The 27,812-nt window shown below is 39.1% G+C and overlaps 1 protein-coding gene across 1 annotated transcript; it reads right to left on the bottom strand.

The window, feature by feature from the left end:
- On the bottom strand, positions 1–27,602 carry LOC114663078 (tripartite motif-containing protein 16-like). The gene is made up of 9 exons (XM_051935368.1): positions 26,993–27,602; positions 17,512–17,608; positions 17,152–17,228; positions 16,004–16,237; positions 13,245–13,407; positions 10,607–10,672; positions 6,729–6,791; positions 4,944–5,009; positions 1–3,617 (listed from the first exon to the last, which is right to left on the bottom strand). Exons 1-9 carry the CDS (start codon positions 27,569–27,571, stop codon positions 3,088–3,090), a joined length of 1,875 nt encoding a protein of 624 aa, XP_051791328.1. The 5' UTR covers positions 27,572–27,602; the 3' UTR covers positions 1–3,087.
- Positions 27,603–27,812: the final 210 nt, after the last annotated feature.

Genomic DNA, 27,812 nt, shown 5'->3' with positions numbered 1-27,812 from the left:
TTTGACACAGTGAAAAAACTCTTGCATCAAACCACCAGGCACATTTTTTATACAAGGGTCATTTATTTTAAAATGTGGAAACCATTTTGATTTGAAGAAAAATATTACCATTTGAATATAATAAAGTACTACCCTTTGCAGGGAATCCAGCTGTTAAATCATACTAGTTACAGAAAAAGGCCAATGAATTAGGCAAGTGTTAATCTGAAATGGCATAGTTGTTAACAAAATCAAGGTTGTATTCTAAAACCTTTCTGGAATAAAAAAGAGTTTAATTTAAGTCTCGGGGTTGTGTCTTACTCAGTTCTTAAAACAAGACAAACCTAGAAAGTTTTGGTTCTTGAAATAAGAATATATGTCCTGCTATGCTCATCACTGTAGTTGATAACAGGCTTTTCTCTCACAGTTGTGTTTTTTTAAGTCGAAATTGTCTTGGAATTACACTTTTATATCTAAGTCAGATAGTTTAAGACCAGTTATCTTGAATTGAGCAAAATAATCTAGCAAGTATCATTGCAACATGAGATATTTAATCTCTTGGGGCAAAATATTAGATATATTACCTTAAAATAAGAAATTTGTACTTGTTAAGAAAAAATGTTTTGCAGTGTAGGAATGACAGCCTTGTTCAAGGTGAGATTAGAATTACATCAATGATCAGCTCTCAGCCTTTTCCTTTTCTTGTTCTTTATTTCACCTTATACAATTTCTTGTATTAGGAATTTGTTAGTTTTCACATACCAATTGGGGTCAGAGCACAGGGTCAGCCATTGTAAAGCGCCCCTGGAGCAATTGCAGGTTGAGGGCATTGCTCAAGGGCCCAGCAGAGTACAATCCCCTTTGACAGTAACAGGGATTTGAATTGGCAAATTTCTGGACATCAGCACAGATCCTTAGCCTCAGAGCCACCACTTCGGCTTAAGTGGTGTTTGCAATGGTGATGGACACGTTGGCAGATGAGGTCAGACAGGAGTCTCCGTGGAGTATGATGTTTGCGTATGACATTGTGATCTGTAGTGAGAGTGGACAACAGGTTGAGGCAAACCTGGAAAGGTGGAGCTACACACTGGAGAGAAGGGGAATGAATGTCAGTAGGAGTAAGATGGAGTACATGAATGGGAATGAATGGGAATGTGATGGAAGGGTGCAACTGAAAGCAGCAGACATTATGAAGTTAGATTAATTTAAATATTTGGGTTCAACAGTCCAAACCAATGAAGAGTGCAGCAAAAAGTAGACGAAGATAGTTCAGGCAGGGTGGACTGGGTGGAGAGGAGTGGCAGGAGTGATTTGTGATAGAAGAGTATATGCCAGAGTGAAAGGGAAGGTCTCTAAAATGGTAGTGAGACCAATTATGTTATATGGTTTGGAGACAGTAGCACTAACAAAAAGACTTGAGGCAGAGCCTGAAGTGAAAGAGTTGAAGATGTTACAATTTTTGCTCTGAGTAATGAGGGTAGACAGGATTAGGATTGAGTATATTAAAGAGACTACACAGGCACGACAGTTTGCTGAGCAAGTGAGAGAGGCTAAATTGAGGTGGTTTGAGCATATGCAGTGGAGAGACGAGGGGTACATCAGGAAAAGAATGCCGAGGATGGAACTGCCAGGCAAGATGAAAGAAGGAAGGCCAAAGAGGAGGTTTATGGGTGTGGTCACGGAGGACATGAAGGCACTCGGTGTGGCAGAAAATGATGTAACAGACAGGGATAGATGGAGACAGATGATCAACTGTGGGAACACCTAAAGGGAACAGTCAAAATAATAATAATTCATTTTATTTCTATAGAACCTTTAAATATCTCAACTTTCAAAAATTTTGTATTGGGGATCTGTTTAGGCAACAGGACTGAAGAGCAACTAAGGCTGATTCCAGGACTGCATGGTATGAGTTATTTGGAAAGGTTGAAGGAGTTGAACCTTTTCAGTTTAAGTAAACAAAGATAAAGAGGTGACATGACTGAAGTGTTTAAAACTGTAAAAAGGAATTAGTACAGTAGATCCAGGATTATACTTTGAAATGAGTCCAACAAAAACATGGAAACACAGTAGGAAACTTGTTATTGAGAAATTTTACACAAATAAAGTTTTCTTCACATAGAGAACCATAAACACATAGAATAAATTACTGAGAATAGTGGTTGAGTAGAACTTTAGGGACATTCAAAACTCGATTTGTTCTTATTTTAGAGGAATTAGGTGGATAAGATTTTAGAGTTTTGTTGGGATGACTTGCTTGTTGTCATCAAATTTTTTCTAATATTCTAGTGTTCTAATGAGGGTCTATCAGTTGAGTTAAGGTGGGTCCAAATAACATCTGTTAAGCTATATTAAAAAAAAGTTAACCCTATCTGTAATTGAAGTCGCACAGAGTGGGCATTAGTTTTCTGGTATTCATTCTCTGTGATTTGATGAACACATCTAACCCAGCATGATCTTTTTCTGCTGAAGTAGCCCATTCACTGTAAGGTCAGGTGTGTTGTGTGTTCAAAGATACCTTTCTACACACCACTGCTTTAATGGGCCATAATTTGAGCACCTGTGTTGATAGCTCCCCTAGTCTCTTTCAGTATTAAGGTGTTTTTACCCACATACTGTAATGCCACTTATATCTGATACGAGAACCACTACGTCTGGTAGCAGTCAAGCCACTAGACTTTAGTCATTGTAATGTTTGATCAAACAACAGCTAAACCTCTTGACCATAAATGCATGTGATGCTGTATGCTGAGATGAAGCCATGAGACTGGCTGTTTGGATGAGCTGGCTTTTGGCATTAATGAGTAGGTGCCTATTGAAGTGGCCACTGAGTAATATAGTATATACAATAAATAAGCAGTGAAAACTCTAATTAGAGAAGTAATTATATATACAAGGCAAGTAAAATTAGGATACCACAGAAAGCACTGCCACATATGAATAAGTTCACTTTATCTCTCTTGCATCTTCCAGATTGTTTTGCTTAATCCTTCCCAGTAGATATCACCACCTTATATAATTGTTTCCCATACATTTCAACAGATTTTCCAAGTTTTGTCAAAGTTCAACATCAATGACACAATGTCTTTCCTTCCGATTGATTACTGCTCATTCATCTTTCAATGAACAGATTTCTAGCCTGCTCCCAACTCCAAATGCTGGGTATAGTGGTTCAGTATAGTTTGTTTTGAAAGTGTGTAGATGTGTCATTGTTTTTGAGACACTATAAAATGACAGGGTGCCTTCTGGCCAGTCCAGATACACCCCTATCCTGGAGCAACGGCTAGCAGTTACTGGAGTTACTCTATTATTGTGCCAGGCAGAGTAACAGGAATCAGAATAGAATAAACTCCATGACGTGTTGTTGAACCCAAGGGCACATTTACCACCATTTCCTTTTCTTTGGATGTTTTTGTAGGCAACACCAATAGTTGTTTCTTCCCCACTCCACTCCACCTCCCAGTAAAAGCGACCGCCATAAAGGCCTTCTTGGCAAAGCACTTGACAATAGCAATCAAAACTCTCGGGGTGATCAGAACATGGCAGTCCATTTCCCTTCAATGTTGCTTTTTTGTCATCATCAGATATGCAAAGCCTTCTGTGTGCAGTCTTCTGGTCCATTTTAAGATGGCATAAATCTAATTAATAAAAAAAATGAAGAAGAGTCTTGGAAAATAGGTCATTCATTCTGTGTTGTGCTTGAAAATGTGTAATTATAATATGTATATAGATTAAATATAATTAATGCACAATGCAAAATACTATATATCTTTTAGTTTGTTTGCCAAAATACATTGTTCGGACAGGACAGTTGGCCCACATTCCAGTGTCCAATAAAACCCCCCATGGCTTCAGCAGTTTTTTTTTTTGTAACTGCTATCTTCAGATGGCTTTTTCTTTTCTGTTTTTTTTTTTTTTTTTCTATTGGTCTCCTCTACTTTTTTTTGAAGAAAACTGTAAATGGAATGATATAATTAGAACATAATATGAGAAGTTAGACAAACAAGAGGAGACCATTCCATTTGGGAATAGACAAAAACTGAACTGTGAAGAAAGAATCAAGATAGTTCAACCATGGAAGCTGTTGACATAGGCAAGAATTGGAACATACAATAAACTGGACAACTGGACCATAGAAATTGTGAACTTGTAAAAATATGAATAAATAACTAAAAATTGAATTATATATAAAGCTGTGATCTAAACCAATTGATAGAATTTATAAGCAAATATCAAGGGGAACAACAAACTAAACAGTCAAAATTCAAACTAAATCATGACATTTATACATGGAACTAAATTAAGACACAAAAGCTAAGATATAAACCAGTTCATTTAATATGTTGACTCAGTCAACATATTAAATGTGAACAAAAACCAAGATATGAACATGATTGAAGTGTTTAAAATGATGAAGGGAATTCGTCCAGTGGATTGAGACTGCGACTTTAAAATATGTTCATCAAGAACACAGGGACACAGTTGGAAACTTGTTAAAAGTAAATTTCGCACAAACATAAAAAAAGTTTTTTCTTCGCACAGAGAACCATAGACACTTGGAATAAGCTACCAAGTAGTGTGGTAGGCAGTAGGACTTTAGGGACCTTCAAAACTCGACTTGATGCTACTTTAGAAGAATTAACTACAGTATATATGTTTGGCAAGCTTTGTTGAGCTGAATGGCCTGTTCTTACCTAGATTGTTCTAATGTTTTAATAATCATTGAATGTACAAATATTAATACCAACAACAATGGAAAACAAGAAATGTTATCTGATTGCCATTAGATTGGTTAATTTTCACACATCCAAGGTGTAATCCACATGAATCTTTTAGTCAACTCCTGAATTGAAAGGGCTCCAAAAATGTCACCTAACTGGTTAAACATGTAATCTATGCAGAAAATATACATCTTGACATTAACTCCAACAAAAATGTTAAACAGAAATAAGTAAAAGTCATACACTTCAAGAAGTCATCTCTGCTCTTGGGCTCAGGTGGCTGCATACTCTCCAGTTCATCTTCTGTCCCTAAAGAGGAAACATGCCAAATAATCCATTCTCTCTTGTTTCAAATCAGAATACAGATTAGGCTTCAATGGAGTTGTTCTTACCACACCTTCTTTAAATTACAGTGAGTAATTGAAACAATACAGAATAAAAAATACAGAATTGACCAAGTGATTTTTTTTTTACTTGACACACTCCCATATGTTTTCCAGTATCATTAGGGGTGGACACCTTAATGATTCAGCTACTGAAACTATCCAAAGCATGTCATTCATAGATTAAGAATGTCTCTTCCATCCATCCATTTTCCAACCCGCTGAATCCGAACACGAGGGTCACGGGGGGGTCTGCCGGAGCCAATCCCAGCCAACACAGGGCACAAGGCAGGAACCAATCCTGGCCAGAGTGCCAACCCACCGCAGGACACACACAAACACACCCACACACCAAGCACACACTAGGGCCAATTTAGAATCGCCAATCCACCTAACCTGCATGTCTTTGGATTGTGGGAGGAAACCGGAGCGCCTGGAGGAAACCCATTCAGACACGGGGAGAACATGCAAACTCCACGCAGGGAGGACCCGGGAAGCGAACCCGGGTCTCCTAACTGTGAGGCAGCAGCGCTACCCACTGCGCCACCGTGCCGCCAGAATGTCTCTTTTAATAATTAATATAATTTCATAATATAATAAACTAGGGGGCTTTGCCCCATGCTCACTTCACTCGCCAACCCCCCAGCCTGCACTACACACCAGTCATTTCGCGTATCTGCCGCTCGCGTATGTGGATATCACTTTCACCAAACAACAAATCTTTTCATTCTCACAGATACGCCTCTTCATTGGGAAGAAACACTACTTTTCCCAGATGGCAACATGAATTAAAGTTTAAAGCCAAACAATATCTACATACTTCTGTCATATCACCTACATCCATATATTCAATCTCTTTTCGCTGTTCCGTTATTTCACAGAGTAATAATTTCCATTTGTTAGCGCTAATGCAATTTTTATTATAAGTTTTTGAGATTTTCGAATTTTAGTACTTTCATAGTCTCTAATCTGCTCTGCATGTGTATCACGCCAACGTTTTTGAACGTCTTTGTCTTTATTTTCCGACCTCGCTTGGAGCTGAGAGCGCAGGAACTGTGTCTGACAATAACATTGACACAAATGAGAACTGATTGGACCGTGGGCGTGGTTGTAAATTTTTGAGAGGAGGGTGGGACTTGTCAAAATCTCTTGGCAAAAAATCTCATCTTGCTGGACCTGAAATTACCTCTCGCGGGATTTAATTAATCTCCAAGAAAGTCTCATCCCAGGATTTCCTTTTATAATAGAGAGATATAATTAATTATCATATATAATTAATAATTACAGAAATCTTACAGCCCCTCAATGCTGCTTATTACTGTACACAGTAAGCTCCAACTCTTCACTTTCAGGCAGTCTAAATGATTTTTCTTGACATTTCTTTAATTAATTAATCAAATGCTAAAACTTACTGGACTGGACTGCTCTCTTAATGAAAGTACAAAAAAGTTTGTAGCTAAACAAAGCAAACCAGAGTATACAAACACAATTTAATCCATCATTATCAAGAAATAATGATTCAAATAAGTTAAGAAAACAACCAGACCACAAATACAGAATGCTTGGCATCAAAGTAGAAAAAGGAAATAAAAGTTCAGAACAAAGTGAGTTCAAAAAATAGTTTACAATGAAAGAAAAGTCTTACCCTTTTTCATCTTATCTGCAGTCTTAAAATCTGAAATGTACTGGGCACCCAGTTCTTGCTTACCTGTAAAGAGAAAATGACAGCAATTCCTGCTTATTGAACATTTGCTTAATGCAAGTTCAATTCAGTTTTGCAGATGGTTTTCATTTGGTCAGGAAAGTTAACACTTTAGTAGTAATCAAAATAACTAGAAAGAAATATTCTGTAGACTTCTGCTGAATTAGAACAGGAACTAATTAAGGTGACATCCATGTATGCCTCAGGCTGAGGTCAGTTCTCTAGAAATTTGAATTACTTTAGTCTTCTCCTCCTATTCCACCCCACCAGCTTCTGATTGTTTCATGCCCCCTTTACACAAAAACAATATATCAACAGTTATCATGTAGTGTGGTGCTTTGTGTAAAGTAGCCTACACACCTTAATGTCTACACTCAATTTGGCAGTGCAACATCCCATACTCCACCACTCAATCCATTTATGAAAACATTTAATCTTCTTCTGAAAAACCCAATCAAAAGCCCTTTTCATTTCAGATTGGTGCATTGTCTACATCTTAAACATTCAGTCATATGAAAAAGTTTGGGAACCCCTCTCAGCCTGCATAATAATTTACTCTACTTTCAAAAAAAAGGATAACAGTGGTATGTGTTTCATTTCCTAGGAACATCTGAGTCCTGGGGTGTTTTACGTACAAAGATTTTTAGTGAAGCAGTATTTAGTTGTATGAAATTAAATCAAATGTGAAAAACTTGAAAAATTTGGGTCCCCTTGTAATTTTGCTGATTTAAATGCATGTAGCGGCTCAATACTGATTACTTGCAATGCCAAATTAAGCCTTGAACTTCATAGACAGTTGTGTCCGATCATGAGAAGAGGTATTTAAGGTGGTCAATTGCAAGTTGTGCTTCCCTTTGAATCTCCTTTGAAGAGTGATAGCATGGGATCCTCAAAGCAACTCTCAAAAGACCTAAAAAGAAAGATTGTTCAGTCTCATGGTTTAGGGGAAGGCTACAAAAAGCTATCTCAGAGGTTTAAACTGTCAGTTTCAACTGTAAGGAATGTAATCAGGAAATGGAAGGCCACAGGCACAGTTGCTGTTAAACCCAGGTCTGGCAGGCCAAGAAAAATACAGGAGCGGCATATGCGCAGGATTGCGAGAATGGTTACAGACAACCCACAGATCACCTCCAAAGACCTGCAAGAACATCTTGCTGCAGATGGTGTATCTGTACATCGTTCTACAATTCAGCGCAATTTGCACAAAGAACATCTGTATGGCAGGGTGATGAGAAAGAAGCCCTTTCTGCACTCACGCCACAAACAGAGTCGCTTGTTGTATGCAAATGCTCATTTAGACAAGCCAGGTTCATTTTGGAACAAAGTGCTTTGGACCGATGAGACAAAAATTGAGTTATTTGGTCATAACAAAATGCGCTTTGCATGGCGAAAGAAGAACACTGCCGCATTCCAAGAAAAACACCTGCTACCTACTGTCAAATTTGGTGGAGGTTCCATCATGCTGTGGGGCTGTGTGGCTAGTTCAGGGACCTTGGCCCTTGTTAAAGTCGAGTGTCGGATGAATTCAACCCAATAGCAACAAATTCTTCAGGATAATGTTCAAGCATCAGTCACAAAGATGGAGTTATGCAGGGGTTGGATATTCCAACAAGACAATGACCCAAAACACAGTTCGAAATCTGCAAAGGCATTCATTCAGAGGGAGAAGTACAATGTTCTGGAATGGCCGTCACAGTCCCCTGACTTTGAATATCATCAAAAATCTATGGGATGATTTGAAGCAGGCGATCCATGCTCGGTAGCCATGAAATTTAACTGAACTGGAGAGATTTTGTATAGAAGAATGGTCGAAAATACATCCATCCAGAATCCAGACACTCCTCAAAGGCTATAGGAGGCGTCTAGAAGCTGTTATATTTGCAAAAGGAGGCTCAACTAAGTATTGATGTAATATCTCTGTTGGGGTGCACAAATTTATGCACCTGTCTAATTTTGTTATGATGCATATTGTATATTTTCTGTTAATCCAATAAACTTAATGTCACTGCTGAAATACTACTGTTTCCAAAAGGCATGTCATATATTAAAAGGAAGTTGCTACTTTGAAAGCTCAGCCAATGATAATCAAAAATCCAAAGAATTAAGAGGGGTTCCCAAACTTTTTCATATGACTCTATGGGACTGCTGAAAGACTGGCCACTGATCCACACTGATCATCATTGTTCTTTATATGCACATGTTTTGGAGAAGATCCCCCCTTCTTTGTCTTCTCTCATCTCTCTCTTTCCTTGATCCCCGCATTAACATTTCTCTCACACTTCATATATTTCTTCCTTTTCACTGGTAGGAAGGTTATCTATTGTTCCATCAACATTAGTTACAATTGTTTGTTTCATTCTTGCATTTATTAAACTCAAATAAATATCTGATCACAAAATGAAGATTGTGCAGTTACTAAATCTGACCATTTATTTTGTGGATGACATCAGTGTTCGACAGCCACACTGCTGCATCTTTAAGGACCCATAGGTCAATAAAACTCCATTTATTCTTTAAATCATTCTACTTCATTCTTCTGAATGGTTGCTCATAAAGGTTTACTCCACCCAAAAGTGATATTTTTATATGTTACTTACCTCATGTAGTTTGTGGTGATGGCCAAGAGAAAAATGTATTCTTATGTTTTCATGCAGAATGGAGAGAAAAGAGTTTATAATCTAATAGAAGGCAGAGGTGACCAATATTGTACAAAGGCAAAGACTGTGAAAAATATCATGGAATAAAGAAATAAAAGTCTCATGTTACTTGTGTCACATAATCCACATGTCATTTATTCAGTCGTATGCTCAAAATGTTTAAAGCAAAAGTTTTGGGGGTTTTTTTGCTAAAATATTGTTAAATGTATACTTCTGGAAAGACCAGAATATATCATAAATAGAAAACGAACGCCTCATAGGATTGCCTTTTTTGAATTGAAACCAATGAATGAGGGGTTGAAGCAGATCTTCAGTTCAAAAGCCATGTGTTTTGCATGTTTTGAGCATGCAGCTGGGTAATTAACATGTGGATTTAGCAACACAAGTAACCTGAGATAATTTTTGTTTCTGTTTTCCACAGATGTTTTTCAAGTCATACATAGCACTGGTCAGTTTTGGCTCGTATTCTATCATAATCCTTTTTCAGAACTTATTCTTGTTTGGACACAGCCAGTACTTGGATGTGAGACAATCTAGGAAAAGCTTGAGTTGCAGCTAGAAGAGGTGTTGGTGATGCCATCGGGGGTGCTTTCCCTGCAGTCTGTATGTGGATCCCAATGCAGTGATAGGGACACAGTATTGTAAAAACTGGCGCTGTCCTTCAGATGAGACGTATTACTGAGGTCCTGAATTTCTGTGGTCATCCCTGGGGTTGTTTCGAAAAAGTAGGGTGTTTTTGATGTCCTGGCTAAGTTGCCTACCATAGCCTCATCATCCCGGTCCCCTAATCAACCCCTAATATCCGTCAGCCCTTCTCTACCTAATAGCTAATGTGTGGAGAACATATTGGCACAAGATTGGCCGCCGTCACATCATTCCGGTTGATGCTATACATTGGTGGTGGGTGCAATGGTTTCCCATTTTGTTTTGAGCACTCTGAGTATGTTAGAAAAGTGCCATATGAATGAATGTAATTATTAATACTATTATTTCCATTTTGCATGAAAAACAAGAAGTTAAACGTTTTTCTCAGCTATCATTTCAAAGTACATGGAGTACATAACATCAAAAAATGTTATTTATGAATCAAGCATTTATTTAATGGTGGGGGTAGGAATGTACAGGACAGATGACCTGATAGCTTTGCTAGAAAAATTGCCTTACACTTTTTTATCTCTTCGGTGGTCTTTGGCTCTGTAGATCTATGGTTATGTGGTTCATCCTCAGACCCTGTGATGGGGAAAAAAAATACAAATCAAACATTAGTTTTCCTAGGTGAAATCTTATGGAATACATGCTCTGCCATCTTGTCACTATAACCCTTTGATGAGCTGAATTGTTTTCAGAAACCTTTAATGATCAAAATAGGCAAAGGATGGAGGCATGAAAATTTAACAGTACAGCGATTTCAGTTAGCTTAAAATGTAATTCACTTATTTTTCGAAAGATTAAACTACCTGATTCTCCATTTCTGAGCTTAGCTGCTAACATGAGTCTTTCAGAACTTTTATGGTGTAAAAAAATCAACAACCCTGGAGACCTGATTTCATGCCGGGTGAATTAAACTACCTGCTGAGTATTGACTCTCAAGTCGCAGATACTTTCACTGCAGATTTATGACCTGAAATAACTCACGACAATTTGCTTTCTAATTAGTTTAAAGATTAAAAAATTAGCTCACCTCACCTAACCTCACCCACTCAACGAGTACACTGCATACTCTGACTCTGCTCCGCCACAGAGTCTTTTTCTCCACATTCCGATAGCTTCAAGTCTTTCTGCTTATGTCTGGTTACTTGATATTCTGCTACATGCAGTGCAATTTTTATCAGTCAAAGTTTTCAAATCAAATTCAACATTGTCATCGCTTAATGGCAGGTGTATTTTGCATGTATTGTAGTGCACAAGTGACTCCATTTTGCATAGATCTAATCTATTGAAGCAGATCTTCAGAAATAACACTCAGACAACATCTTGCCATCTTTATGACAAATTGGGCTTTTTCCCATCTGCAAGTGCAATGTCATTGTGACTTATTTAATGGTGTTCAAACCCCCCACCCACCCACATGGATTCTACATATGACGCAAGCATCAAACAAACCATGAAATTTCTTGAGTAGTTACATGAACCTTTGGAAACGTGTTAAAAGAAAGTACAGGATCCTCCATATATATTTGGGACAAAGACACATTTTTTCCTTGATTTACCCCTCTGTTCCACAGTTTAAAATTACAAATCAAACAATTTAGATGCAATTAAAGTGTACATTGCAGATTTTCATTTAAGGGTATTTGCATACATTTTGGTCTCAGCATGTAGAAATGAAAACATTTTTTCTACACAATCCTGCCACTTCAGGGCAGTATAATGTTTAGGACATTCATGATCACACATGTTTGTTTTACTCAGGTGTGTTTCATTGCTTTCATCAATGCATTAATAAGACACCAAGGTGTGCTTCTAACCCTTTGGAGTTTATAGTTGCTATTGTTCAACATGAGGTCAAAAGCTCTTTTGAAGTCAAAGTAGCCATTATTAGGCTGAAAAACAAGAATAAAACCAATAGGACATTGGTAAACCCTTAGGATTATTGAATCATCTTTCTGGAATATCATTAAGAAAGAAGAATGCACTGGTGGGCTTAATAATTGTAAAGGCCAAGGATGACTCCACTGCTTATGACAGAAGAATCCTCACTAAGGGTAAAGAAAAATCCCTAATGGCTGTCTGACAGATCAGAAACAGTCTTCAAGAGGCAGACATGAATATGTTCAGAGACAACTACCCACAGAAGGACTTCATGAATAGAAATACCGAGGCATTTCTATTGCTACAAGATGCAAACCAATAGTTAGCCACAAAAACAGGATTTCCAAAAATGTACTTAAAAGAGCCTGAAGTCTTTCTGGAGAAAGGACTTGTGGACAGACAAGACAAAGATGAACCTGTATCAGAACTGCCCAAGATCCAAAACATACCACCTCAGCTTTTAAACAGAGTGCTGGGGTTGTGTTATGGGCTTGGGCTGGTATGTCTGCCACAGGTACTGGACGCACTACTCTTCGTTGATGATGGAGTTGCTTACGGCAGTCTCACGATGGATTCTGAAGTGTACAGAAACATGTAATCTGCGTCAAGTTCTACTAAATGTCTCCACACTGATTGGACAGGCACTTCATCCATGATAATTATACCCAAACATAATGCAAAGATAACACAAGAGTTTTTTCAAAGCTAAAAAATATAACATTTTTGAATGGCCAAGGCAGTCACCCAATTTAAATTCCAATTGAGCATGCTGAAGAAAATACTATTAGAGGGCTAGGCAGAGCATCACCAGAAGTAGCACCTGGTGATGTCAATGAATCACAGACTTCAGCTACTCATTGCATGCAAGGATATGTGACAAAGTTCTGAATATGATGGCTGCAATAGAGACCTGTCCCATGCTATGTTCCAAATATTAAAGTGCCCTGAAATGGGGGGATTGTGGAGAAGAAGCGTTGTGATTTCTATATGGTGAGTACGAAATATATGCAAATACCCTTACAAGAAGTCTGCAATGTGCACATTACTCATGGCCAGTTCTAGGGCTGCCAGTTCAACTAATCTGCATGTCTTTAAGGGATGTGTGAGGGAAAACCAGGGTAGCCAGACCAAAACATCAGAATGAAGAATACGCAAAATACAACAGGTGTAGAATTCAAACCCAGCACACTTAATGTGTACTGCAGCACAAACCATTCTGCCACCATATGGCAGAACAATATTTATAAAAAGAGACAGAGTTTAAACTGACCTGTCTGAATAATTTGTATGAATTCTAAGTTGAAGGGTTTCCTTTGCGTAATTTTTAAATTCAGAAAGTTCCTTGCGTAGAAGCTGAGGAAGGGGATGTCATACACACAGAAATGTTGGAAAGTCTTTTTGTCTTCATCAGGGATACAAAGAGTTGTACAGTTCTGCAATAAATTAATAAGTGAACAATATGTATTAGTTCAACAGCTGCTAAAAGGATTAAGAATGATTTTGGGGGATGCCTCTTGTTTTTTGTTCGGTGCTTTTTATTGTGCCATTTGTCTCACCCCATTATGAAGTATGTCCACATTCAAAACTGCCCTTGGCTCCAACTTTTTTTCAAGGGTGCATAATCAAAATCGCTTATGACTCAACACATGATGTGTGGCACATTGTGTTTTTAGGGGGACTATATAGTGTCCTTTAGCTTAGGCCTTGAGGTCTTTTTTTTGACCTAAATCCAGTTTATCCCTGTTTTCAGAAAGTTATCCCCATGTCATATTTTGACCCTTTTAACCTTTTAATTTGGATGTTGACCTCATGCCTTGCTTTTTGTCAGTTTAGTTGCCTTCTCCTTTTCACAGGGTTTAGAATTAGTTTCAAGAATATTTCCAGGCAACTTACCTACACTACAATGACCATGGGCTGATACTTTGGCCGCAGGATCCATAAAGCACTTAGCCTAGCAAAAATGAAATTCAATTTTACTATTTCCCATTCTTTCCAATTCCTGCATCAGCCACACAGATCTTCTCTCTGGAAGCAAAGCAGGGCATAAGGACAGGAAGAGGCTTAAACAGACAATAGCAGCACTGCACTAGCTGTGGTCTGCCTTTGAACATGGGTCAAAATGTGCCATCCTGGAGGATGACTATGGAGCTGCTCTATTCTCCACCACTTACTTTTACAACTAAAACCCACTTCTTGCCTTTTAATGAAGTTACTTCTTTCATCAGATTGTATGCACTGTGTTTTCTGAAGCAATATAGTGTCATGTCAATTGATGACAGTGTGGTGACAGCACAGTTTTCTGACAGATAACAATGGCTCAGACCTCACAGTTACAGAAGTGCTGCTTTAGCATGGTGATTCAGGACACTTCTCAAAGAGCAAAAACTGAGGTTTGACGCCAGGTGAGCTCTTACAGTAACATCTCCCGAACTTAGCTATTTTAGCTATTTTTATTATAATGTAAAAGCTAATTTCTTTATTATTTTCTGCCACTGAATGAGTGACTCTTCTTGTGGGGGACATCTTTTAGGCTGTTCTGCAGTTTACTCATTTTCACCCACCACAGGGCAAAATGGATAAGAACAGTCTGAGTCTGAACTGTTTGATAATGACTACATAAGGCCTAACTAAGCAAGTGCATCTGAATGGACCATCCACAGCTGGCTCAAAAAAATTAAAAACATAAAAATAATTAGTAGAAAATCTGATCCTCGACACCATGGATATATGTAAACAGCAATAGGGAGAAAAAATAAAGCAAGCAGTCTCCAATACAGCAAACTAGCATGAAGGACCTATGGCCGAGACTCAGAACACTTGCTTTGCTCATCTGCTCCATATATGGACTGATGTAATCACCATCTTAACTGAAGGGTTATTAAATGTTCACACAAGAAATACCACAGTGCTGAAAAATTCTATTTAGTTTGGGCTATTTCATCACTGGCAAGTATTGTGTTAGGTTGAGCAAACAGAAAATCAAAAGTTTTTGGGAGAGGAAATTACATTCACAAATTTTAACTGTTTCCTTATCATGTGATGAGTACTGTAGTGGCCTGCAGATTGCTCCTTCAGCAGAGGGCTGGGCTAGCACTCTTTTGAGAAGCTTGGAAAAGACAAGGGAAGGGTGAGTGGAGACTGTCATATAGACATCAGGAGTAGGAGCCATAACCAACAGCACTTGAGGGCAGGTAATCCGCCTGAAGCTAAGTATGTTTGGGGTTTCGCCCAGTACTTGGATGAGAGATAATCTAGGAAAAGTTTTGAGCTGCTGCTGGAAGAGGTGGTGGTGAGGTCAGCAGGGGACACTTACCCTGTGGTATATGTGTGGATCCCTATGTCCCCACTGCAATGTTGGGGACACTGTTGCCATCTGGTGCCGTTCTTTGGGTATCCTTCATATGTCCAGATTAAATGGTCTACCACAGCCTGGTCATTCTGGCCACCTGTCCCTAATTGACTATCTCTCTCATCCCTTCAACACCTAATAGCTAATGTGTGGTGAGCATACTGGTGCAAAATGGCTGTCATCCAGGTAGATGCTGCACATTGGTGCTGGTTGAAGTGGCTCCTTACTCTCAATGTAAAGTGCTTTGAGTAGTGAGAAAAGCACTATGTATGTGTAATGTCTTCTTCTTTTTCTTCTTCTACTTTAGAGCGATGGAGGTGCAAAGGGGAAGGAGAGAGGAACTGAATGAATAAGAAGAAGTGAGTGATTGTGGGATATATTAGACTAGTTACAAGTGCAAATGTTTAATAGAAATTATTGGATCACTAAGGTGTAGCGACCAAATGCCCACCAAAGCACAACACGACATACCCATCTCTGTCAGTCTGTGACCTCTCTGTCTCTTCGCAATTCAGTCCTTGTTTTCACTCACCTCCACATTACAAGCCTAACTTATCTCTGAGCTTTCAATCCCTGTCTCATCTGCGTACCTTGAAGGACCAGAACTCTAAGGCAACATAGACAGTCACCCAGGATGGAGTCTGAGAAGCACATTCTTTAATTCAAAGTAGCATTGGTACCTTCAGAAAATGGAGATGATTGTCTGTCTTTAAAACATCTGCCAGCTCTAATTTTTTCTTTTTCATCTCATTGATTTCAGCTTCATATTGATGCACGAGTTCCTCTGTCTTTTTTAGCACAGTCCTTTCCTGATCTCTGATGAACGCAGTGAATCTGTCGCAAGATTTCTCAATACTGGAGATTAACTCAGTAAATATCTTTTCACTTTCCCAAATTTCTGTACCTGCAAATTTCTGTGGAAAAGAAGAAACATGTAAACATTTAGAAAATAGTCTGTATTTGAGTTTCTTTCATTACTAGACCCAAAGCCTTAACCTCAATATGTCAGCTTAAGTAGTAATCAGTTGAGAAAACAAACTCTGGATACTGGAGTTGTGATGCATCAGTTGTAGCCACTAAACCACTACGATATTTCTTATCCAACATTCTGCTATACTAAGACATCACAGGTATTGTTCACATATGTTTAACATTCCAGCAATTGGAAATTATTCAGACCCTTTAAAGTCATCGATAAAGGTATCTGGATAAAAATCCCACACAGTCAGAAGGACAACATGCCTGCTGGCCAGCCCTGAAGCTGTGAGTCAGCAGCACTAGGCACTGCACTGCTGTGCCACAACTATTTTGGAGTGAAGTAGAAGCAACCATTAGAGTTTGTCCTACATATTCACACATTTACCTTTATAGTCAACAATCATGTCACACAGTGCTATAAAGGCACACATTGGAAGTCCATCGTGTATTGTTGTAGAAACAGCAGTAGTAGAATTGTATAGTTTCACATGTTGTCTAATCTGTATTCCTCAAGTAAGTGCTGCATAAATTTATTAGATCACACCTTTTCCAGGTCCAAAGAGCAAACACAATACCCAGAATCTTTTATTAGTCAACGCACCTTATGCTACTTAATTATTTAAACTTATATGAGGATTTCCAAGTCTGGGAACAAGAGAGCTGGAGTCAATCCAGGCATCCTTCGGCACATGGCCAAAATCAGTCCTGAATGTGGTGTAAATCCATCACAAGATCCACACATGCAATGGGCCAATTTAGGATCACCAGTCCAACAAAGAAGCACATCTTTGGAGACAAGAGGAAGCCCAAACTCCCAGTGGAAAACCCATGCAAACAGGAGGGGACTCACATGCAAAGCGCTGGAGCTGTGAGACTGCAGTGCTAACTGATGTGTCACCATGCCATCCATGCTGTTAAGCTTAATGTCTTAAATAACTTAAAACCTGGCAAGCATAGTGATTTAAGATTTAATTTAAGACTGAAAAGTATGGGGTTTGTTGTCACCGTTCCCACCACTGGCACACTTTGTGAGTTTGATCAAATCACTTTGACTGCCAGTCCTATGCATTTGTGATTTGTAAGTGACTTTGGATAAAAGTCAATCTAAGATAAGGTTTCATCGACATGTGCTTGCCTTGTCTTTCCAAATGTAACATTACAACATGAAAGAGTGGGCACCACTCATTGAGAACTGATCATGTAAACTAACCTTGATTCTCAGCATCACTTGCTTCAGCTCCCTCTATTTTCTTCTGTCTTTCTTGAATTCGCTGCAGAATTTTTTCCTGTGTTGTCTCAATCTGACACTTAGAGAAAACCCTAAGATTACTATTTTTCATACAGTTGATTGTGTGAATGATTAATTTGTCTATACATTTTCTGTATCCATCATTCAGTTGCAGTGAGACAAACTTGTTCTGGGAAGCAGTGGACATGATGGGAACTCTCTGAGATGAACAGGCTTGACCTCCCTAACTCTTCCCCAAATGTTTCCAACCAAGACACAAGATAAAGGACCTTCCAAAGTGTTTTGGGTTGGCCACTGAATCTTGTCCCAGTAGCACTCCTGTTGTCTAGAGATTCACAACCCATCTCAGTTATTATGTTCTAGTCTGAAGACCTCATGTATGGTCAAAATTCTTGCTTTCTAACTGAGAATGACCCCAGCAACACCATGCAGGATTCTCATTTTGAAAAATTGATTCCATCAGCACATTTTTCAGGCCCAGAGGTTATGACTATTAGTAATGATGGAAATTAAGACTGGCTGGAAAACAGCAAGCTTATAGAAATATAAATAACAGGGAAGCAGGCTTTCATTGAGACAGACCATGAAATGAGACACATTTGAAAGCAGATTACAAACTTCAATAGCCCAAATCAAGATCCAAACTCAAAGTTGAAAATCCATAGTCAAACTGTCTATTGACAGAAAAAAAATAAAATTAAAGTATTAAAGGAATACTTCACTCAAAAATGTTATTTTTAATATGCTTCCTATCCGATGTAGTTTGTAGCTATGATCAAGAAAAAAATTTAACATAATGTTTTCATGCAGAACCGAGATAACAAATGTTCTGATAGAATAGATGCCTAAAAACAGAAGACAAGGCCAAAAGGTCCATGGAAAATCTTTCATTATTTGTGTTGTGTAATCCATATGTGAAGTCATGCAGCCATACACTTATAATTGGCAAAACACATTTAATTTATTAAAATATTATTAAGTAAACCACTTCTGGAAAGTGCTATTGTGAATTAAAATGGACCGTGCTCAGACATGAACAAGCATTTGAACCGAGACTTGCCTCCTGCCTCATTCATTGCTCAGGGTTTCAGCTCAGTAAAAGTTTATTCATTGCCTGCCATTACTTTTTAAGTCATATCAACAAAATGTTTGCACTGAGAGACATGTGCGAGTGAAAGCCTTATCAGGAAGAGAATACACCTTGAACTTGTGTATATTGTGATGGACGGCCAGCAGCTCAACCCGGCCGGGATGCCCTGAGAAGGAAAAGATGGGGGAAGGCAGCTACCTATGGACACTGCCTCCACCAAGGCGTTAGATGGCACCTCCCCTGGAGTATAGCTGTGCCCCGGATTCCCAGAGGGCATCCTGGGACTTCGAGTTCGGTTTCACAGCCCTGTTGGTGCCATGGGTGCCACCAGGGGGAGCTATCGAAGGACCTGGGGAGTCATACTTTCCCTATAGCCTGGAAGTACTAATGGATCACGTGGACAGGAGCCCAGAAGTACTTCCGGGCTGACCTAAAGAATTTGAGTTCTCCTTCTGACCCTGAAGTGCTGGTAAGTCACGTGGAAGGAAGAACAGAAGCACTTCCGGGTCGGGCACTATTTAAAGGACTGCTGAAGACCCAGAAGGTGAGCCAGAGTTGGGAGGAGTAGGACAGAGCTTGCTGGGAGGTGTGGAGGAGAATATTGTATTGATTTATTTTTGATGTATTTGTGTATGGTGGCTGTAGTGCTTAAAAGGCACTTTGAAGAAGAGAAAAATAATTAAAAGATATTCTTCGTGCTTTTACCCTGTATCTGCGAATCTGTCTGTTGGGTTTAAGGGGCGACAGCGACCCCTAGCGTCTTACAATATCCATGGTGCAACAGTGAGCGGTAGGTAAATTCGCTGGTGCAGTTTCACAGTCTGCTGATTAATAATCCCGTGGTACTCCAGTTGTAGCATGAATATAAATGTAAAGTCTATGATTCAAATGCTTGTTCATGTCTGAGCACATTCCATGTTCATTCACAAGAGCGTGTTTGGGATATTGTGAGCATAAGACTGGATGACTTGACATCTGCATTGTGTGACACAAGTGACGTGGGATTTTTTTCAAGAAGGTTTTGGCATTGTTTGCTGCTGTCCAGTGCTGGTCATCATAGACACTTATGGTATAAGAAAATTTATTATCTCTGTTCCTAATGAAAACATGAGTTTAAAAATGTTTCTCAGCCATCGCTACAAACTACATGGGATAAGTAATACATAAAAAAATATTTTTGAGTGGAGTGTTTCCTTAAGGACGTATCCCCAATCTAGGATAGAGACGATTCAAAGATACCGCCCTTTTATCCCTTCATACAGCTAAAGTATCATCACATGTATCTGCTTCACTACCCTGCTAATGCTGCAACAACAGCTCTAAGATGGTGATATCCATTAGAAGCAAATATGATGTCAAAAAACAAAGCAACAATATATTCCATCCATCCATTATCCAACCCGCTATATCCTAACTACAGGGTCACGGGGGTCTGCTGGAGCCAATCCCAGCCAACACAGGGTGCAAGGCAGGAAACAAACCCCGGGCAGGGCACCAGCCCACCGCAGCAACATTATATTAATGGCGTTAAATACATGTCAAAAACTGTTACAAAATTTGAATTCTGGATAACTGAAAAATCCCTATAGAGTGGGAGAAACGTAACAAAAAATGTGTATTCAGTTAAAAAAAAATCAAAACAAAACAGGATTGTGAACTTTTAGAGGACTTGGACCCCACTTGTCAATATTCACAAATCTCCAGCTGTGGCTTTGGTTTCTTAGTTAATCTCCTGATCACCTCAACCATCACTCACGAACAAAATCCCAGAATGCTTCAGCTCCTCTACCTGAGGCAACTGCTCACCCCATACTTGCAGGAACAGGGAGATAACCATGACCTCTAATTGATGGTATTGATTCTTATTCTGGCTGCATCACACCCAACTTCCAACTACTCCAGACCACAATGGAGAGTGTAGCCTAATGAGGGTAACATCATTTGCACAAACTTCAAACTTCAACACACTCAACAGACATAATGGACAGGTAAAAAATGTGATGGCCTCTCACACTCTGCACACAGTTGTGACCCCAAAAGCACATATTCTTTAAAAGACACCATGAGGGACACAGTCCTAAGTCTTTTTAAGATCTACAAAATATGCATAGGCAGGATTGCCAAACTTCTGTGACCCCTACCCCACCCTTACAAGTTTTTAGGCAGGGACAAAGAGTTGGTCTGCGGTTTTTCATCAATTATGTAGACTCTCTCTTCCAGTACTGGGGCAAAGAATGAGAGTTGTAAATGAAACACAGCATTTTTAAAACTGCTTCACTACCAGTTAAGACTATAAACGACATAAAAAATTCAGAATCAATGTCTCCATGATGGGACAGTTAATTTTGTTAGCTGGAATGTTAAAGGCCTGAATCACGAATTAAAGAGAAAGAAAGTATGCCTCTCACCTAACAGGCTTAAACGCTAAAACAGTATTTTTATAGGAGACCCACTTACTAAGCAAGGATCAATTCCGGCTACAAAAAGACTGGACTGGCCAAATGTTCCATTCTAGCTTTACAAAGAAAACTAGAGGTGTGGGAATTCTCATACATAGAACAGCCCCATTTGTAGCATCAGATGTAGTATTGGATCCTGAAGGGAGATATGTGATGGTCCATGGGCAACTTATTTAACTGTAAAATATTTTTGATAAATGACATGCAGGTTAGGTGGATGGCAATTCTAAAATTGGCCCTAGTGTGTGCTTGGTGTGTGGGTGTGTTTGTGTGTGTCCTGCGGTGGGTTGGCACCCTGCCCGGGATTGGTTCCTGCCTTGTGCCCTGTGTTGGCTGGGATTGGCTCCAGCAGACCCCCGTGACCCTGTGGTCGGATTCAGCGGGTTGGAAAATGGATGGATGGATGGATGGATGTTTATGCACCCAATGTCGATGATAAGGAATTCATGCAAAATCTATTTGCATCCATTCCCAATGTGAACACTCATAAAATTATAAAGGTTGGGGACTTTAATTGTGTTTTAAATCCACTATTAGATAGGACTCCTGCCACAGGGGGGACGACATCTAACACTGCAAAGACAATTACAGTTTGTAACCGACCACAACTTATCAGACTCCTGGAGGTTTCTAAACCCAAACTCAAGAACATATTTGTTCTACTCACCAGTGCATCATAGCTACTCAAGAATCGATTATTTCTTTATAGATAATAATTTCTTGCCTACAATTAAATCTTGTAAATACAACACAATTGTTATCTCCGATCATGCACCTCTAGTTTTGGAGCTAAAATCATTTATGCCCCCTACACTCACCTCGCAGATGGTGCCTTAACCCACTTCTATTAACAGACGAGAACTGTACAGAATTTATATCCAAACAAATTAGCTTCTTCCTAGAGACAAACACACCCTCAGAGGTCTCTACAGGAACACTCTGGGAAACTCTAAAGGCCTTCTTAAGAGGACAGATTATTTCATATCTTTCCCACCAAAATAAATTAGAAACCAAGAAAGTGTCAGAGCTAAGAAGCGAAATTACTAGAATAGAAGAAGAACAAGCCAGGCGTCCAAGTGAGGCTCTTCATAAGAAAAGGCAGGCTCTGCATACAGAACTCAACATCTTGACAACTAAAGAAACTGAACAACTTATTTATAAATCAAGACATAATTACTACGAACACGGAGAGAAAGCTAATAAGCTTTTAGCTCAACAAATCCACAAGCAAGAAGTTTGCAATGCAATCCCAGTAATCACCAACACTAATGGAGATGAAATCATTGACCATAAAAATATAATGCACACATTTAGAGACTACTATAAAACCTTATATTCTACTGAGTTTAAAGAAGACAACACACAATCTAATGCATTTCTGGATACATTACAGATACCACAAATAGATACTTTTAGTGCTGAGGAACTGGATAAACCTCTGACCCTATCAGAATTACTAGATGCTATAAAGTCAAGGCAGGAAATCAGCAGGCCCTGATGGCTACAATATAGAATTTTATAAGAAATTCTCCACTCAGCGAGCTTCCCTCTTATTGGCAACATTTACAGAAGCTAGAGACAATCAAATTCTACCTCAAACTTTTCGTCAAGCATTAATCACCGTCTTTCCTAAACAAAATAAGGACTTGTTACAATGTGCCTCATACAGACCAATTTCACTGCTGAATAATGATGTTTAAGATACTCTCAAAAATCATAGCTAGAAGGATGGAGAAAGTGCTGCCTTCGGTAATATCACAGGATCAAACTGGATTTATTAAAGGCCGACACTTATCTTCCAATCTTCGACGCCTGTTTAATGTAATATATTCACCTGCCAAGTCAAACACCCCAGAGATGTTATTATCATTGGATGCAGAGAAAGCATTTGATATGATTGAATGGAACTACCTTTTTCACTGCATTGGAGAAATTTGGGTTTGGCCTGAATATTTGTGCATGGATCAAAACTACTGTATACCAGTCCAGAAGCCTCAGTCTGTATTAACAACATTTGTTCAGACTACTTTAAACTAGAACGTGGCACCAGACAAGGATGCCCTTTGTCACCACTGCTGTTTCCAATCGCCATTGAACCACTGGCGGTCCACTGTCGAAATTCTTATCAGATTAAGGTGATTATCCGAGAAGGACTGGAACAGAAATTTCTCTATATGCAGATGATATGGTTTTATATATATCAGACCCAGAAAACACTGTGCCTGCAGTTTTAACAACACTTTCAGATTTTCAAAAGATTTCTGGTCTCAGAACTAATTTGAATAAAAGTATACTCTTTCCAGTGAATTCACAAGCATATAATATCAGATTTGACACCCTACCTTTTACCATAGCAGATCAGCTTAAATACCATGGGGTAAATATCACAAGTAAACATAAAGCTCTTTATCAACAAACTTTTGCCATCTGTATGGAAAAAATTAAGCAAGACTTGCATAGATGGTCAACCCTTCATCTCACTCTAGCCAGAAGAACTAATGTTGTTAAGATGAATACCCTTCCTAAGTTTCTTTTTTTTATTTCAAAACATCCCAATATATATCAATAAATCATTTTTTTAAGCAATTAGATTCAACCATAACCTCATTTATTTGGAACTCAAAACATTCACGTATCCGAAGAGCGACCCTACAAAGATCTAAGGCAGAAGGTGGCATGGCTCTACCTAATTTTCAGTTTTATTACTGGGCAGCAAACATACAAGCCATAAAAACCTGGACACAAATAAATGAACATACACAGGCCTGGTCTGCAATAGAAGTAAAATCCTGCAGTACTCTTTATATTCCCTGCTCTGCGCTCCAATAAATGCAAGTTATCGCAAATATACTAAAAACCCAATTGTGCTTCACTCACTCAGAACATGGAACCAAATTAGAAAGCAATTTAAGATGGAAAATCTTCTATCTGTGGCACCCCTGCAAGAGAACCACCTCTTTCAACCCTCGCAAACATATCCAGTTTTTAATATCTGGAAAAGATTTGGGATTAAATTGCTCAGAGATCTTTATATAGACAACATCTTTGCATCCTTTGAACAATTACGTTCCAAATTTAACCTTCCAGTTACACATTTCTTTCACTATCTTCAAATTAGAAACTTTATCAAACAGAACCTGCCTGATTTTCCTCATCTCGTACCCTCCACCATGCTAGAAAAAATACTGCTCAACCTCAAGGACTTAGACACCATTTCTGCAATATATAAAATTTTATTAGAGTCCCTTCCTTTTAAAGATCCAAGAGGACAATGGGAAAAAGATCTCTTAATTAATATATCAGAAAAGGAGTGGAAGGTAGCAATGCAGAGAATTCACTCGAGCTCCATATGCGCAAAGCATAGAATTATTCAACTCAAAATTATATATCAAGCTCATCTGTCTCGCTTAAAACTGTCCAAAATGTTTCCAGGGCAAGATCCAACCTGCGAACGCTGCAACCATGCTCCTGCCTCACTGGGTCACATGTTTTGGGCATGCACCAAATTAACTTCATTTTGGACCAAAATTTTTAAGTGCCTTTCAGACAGCCTTGGTGTCACAATCCCTCCTAACCCATTAATAGCTGTGTTTGGTGTTCTTCCAGATGGATTTGAAATGGAGAAGGACAAGCAAACTGTGATTGCATTCACTACACTTTTGGCACGCAGACTGATTTTGTTAAATTGGAAGAATCCTAACTCTCCTCTAATAAGTCAGTGGGAAACCGATGTTTTATATTATTTGAAATTGGAAAAAAATCAAATTCTCAGTTAGGGGATCTGTACAGAATTTTTTCAAAACCTGGCAGGATTTAATCAATATTATTTTAGAATAAGAAGAATTTTCTTTTCCTTCTCCATTTATCTTTTTTTGCCCTATTAAACTCAATAATTTAGGCATGTTTACAAGCCTTAAGTATTACTCCTTTGGCCATGCTCTCCTTCTCAGGGGGTGGGGTTTGATTTGCTATTTTTTGTAAAAATTGATCTATATGTATGGAATGATTACAATAAAATAAAATAAAAAAAAAGAAACACAGCATTTTTTAAAAACAGGGTCCACCACCCAAGTCAGACAGTTTTGACGTGCCATCTGCAAACTCCACATCAGGGGGTGACACCACTACTGGGTCCGCCACCCACTTTCCTCATTGGCCCACCCTATAGTTTAGCTTTTTTCAATGTTTTTTTTTTTCTTCAAATAAAATAATGAGCCTATACTGCATACATGCATTTTAATACACGTCTCCCTTGATTAAAATATCAGTTGATTATAAACTTACACAGCAAAGTCACTAGGGTTAACTTTGTCACTAGTAAAGTTCTTTTAACTCTTAAGTATTCGGAAAGTGCATATATCGATGGTGATTATACAGGACATGTCTGCTTAACAAAGTTTCAAATGTTGCCAATCACAGCCACTCAAAACATGCTATGATTGCAGGAGGCTATTAAGTAGTAACTTGCTGGATTTACTATAACACTCTCGTTGAGCTCCACTGAATCGATTCACATGAATCATTGAACATAGTCATTCAGAAAGAACAACTCACCCATCACTAGTTACTGTTGGGCTAGGTATTACTGGATGGCAATGTGAATGATGTCTTGAGAAATGGCTTACGTTTTATTAGCGAAAGGAATAAGGAACGCTGATGCTCCAATCGTAAATGGAAATCACCTAAATGGAAACCAATGCAACTACTGATTGTGCTGGAAAATCTACAACCTACCGGCCAGCAAATGTCAAAGGATCGGCCAGGTCACGAATTTGCCTGACATCCACGTGCCACTCAATTGATGTTAAAGATCTCAAATTTAATAACAACAGAATGGCATGCAGCTTTGTGGCTCATTGATACAACAGATAACAGTGTGCGGGTGGATTGCAGAATATCAAAAAATACGATTTTGGCAATTTTGTAATAATCTAGTTGAGGACAGATTCACTCATGTATCTGGAGACTGGAAATGCACGTACCAGGTATTCATACACAAATTACAAGGAATGGCCGAAAAGTAATTGGACTTTTTTGCTGTCTTATAATACTATACTGGTCAAACTTATAAAGGATATCATTTGGTCGTTCTTGCCTTACGATGGGTTCGTATGTCTTAGGAAGTCATTTTATCTTCATCATTTAAATTACTGTACTAGGTTTAAAAAAGCCATTAAAACTCCATCCATCCATCCACTTTCCAACCCGCGGAATCCGAACACAGGGTCATGGGGGTCTGCTGGAGCCAATCCCAGGGCATGGTGCCAACCCACCACAGTACACACACAAACACACCCACACACCAAGCACACACTAGGGTCAATTTAGAATCACCAATCCACCTAACCTGCATGTCTTTGGACTGTGGAAGGAAACCGGAGCGCCCCGGAGGAAACCCACGCAGACACGGGGAGAACATGCAAACTCCACGCAGGGAGGACCCGGGAAGCGAACCCAGGTCTCCTAACTGCGAGGCAGCAGCGCTACCACTGCGCCACCGTGCTGCCCCCATTAAAACTTGACATGCAAAAATAAATAAATAAATAATGGCATTTAAATTGGTATGACTGGGGTTCTAATATTTTTAAAATTAATATATATTTAACAGTAATAAAGATAGACCCACTCATGACAAATTTAGGCACACCCTTTTTTTTTTTTAAATCCTGGTGATGCTCCGACTCCACATACCATTAAAATTTACCAACAAAAATACCCTTTGTGACCAGAAAAGGTTGGAGGTTGTGCATAGGCCCCAAATGGGGTAGATACAGACATGCTCGGCTGGACTCGTCTATTTTACTTAAATTAGCAACGAGGCAGCTGCAAAGCTAGAATTCCTAATAAACTCACAAGCCAGTTGTAGCTCTCAGCGCACCATTTTATTTCTCACCTGCATCTCTGCTCTTTTGGTGTCCAGTGTGACAGCATCATGGGTCTTGTGCTCATCCATCATGCACAATAAGCAGATGTACTCCTGATCCGTTTGGCAGAAGAGCTCCATGGCTTTCTGATGCTTGGGGCAAAGTTCTTTTTGCAAGTTTTTACTTGGATTCACGAGTTTGTGACTTTTCCACGCAGCTCCTTCATAGTGGGGCCTAACATGAGCCTCACAATAAGAGGCAAGGCAGGTCAGGCAGGATTTAACAGCTCTGAATCGTCTTTGGATGCAGAAATCACACTCAATTTCTCCAGGACCGGCATAGTTCTCCTGAGAACTAATCAGTGAGGTCTCCTTGAAGTTGTCAATTATTTCAGCCAGTACTCTGTTTACACACAATTCAGGCTTCTTCTCAAATACCTTCTCACACAGAGGGCACGTGTAGAACTCTCTCTGATTCCAGAATTCCTCGATGCATGCCGTGCAAAAGCTATGGCCACACGGGGTAGAGACAGGCCGAGTAAAAATTTCCAGGCATATTGAACATATAATCTGGTCTTCACAAATGTGGCCCAGCACAACTTCAGCCATGGTAGAAAGCAGGAAATAGGAGCATGCTCACTTAGGTGAGAGCATAAATAAAGCTTTCTAGCCAAACTGGAATGAATGTGTGCAAACAGGTCTGTCAGGAATGTGGAAGCATCATCGGTATTCTGAAAGATACACTCTGAATGAATAAGGCCAGGAAAAAAGAAACCAAAAAAAATCAAAAATGAGGAAATACAAATAATGAATTTCGAAGTGACAGGGCCTCTTCTGGGCTCACGAAGTC

Source organism: Erpetoichthys calabaricus, chromosome 12 (genome assembly GCF_900747795.2).
Source record: "Erpetoichthys calabaricus chromosome 12, fErpCal1.3, whole genome shotgun sequence".
Classification (NCBI taxonomy): Eukaryota; Metazoa; Chordata; class Cladistia; order Polypteriformes; family Polypteridae; genus Erpetoichthys; species Erpetoichthys calabaricus.
Note: the sequence above shows the minus strand (reverse complement) of the source record. Positions and strands in the feature narration are given on the sequence as shown.

Coding starts and splice junctions, on each gene's coding strand:
- LOC114663078 (XM_051935368.1), bottom strand. CDS start 27,571: ATGGCTGAAGTTGTGCTGGGCCACATTTGTGAAGACCAGATTATATGT. Junction 17,229..17,511: donor AAGTGATGCTGAGAATCAAG/GTTAGTTTACAT, acceptor AAGTTATTTAAG/ACATTAAGCTTAACAGCATG. Junction 5,010..6,728: donor TGCAGATAAGATGAAAAAGG/GTAAGACTTTTC, acceptor TTTCCTCTTTAG/GGACAGAAGATGAACTGGAG.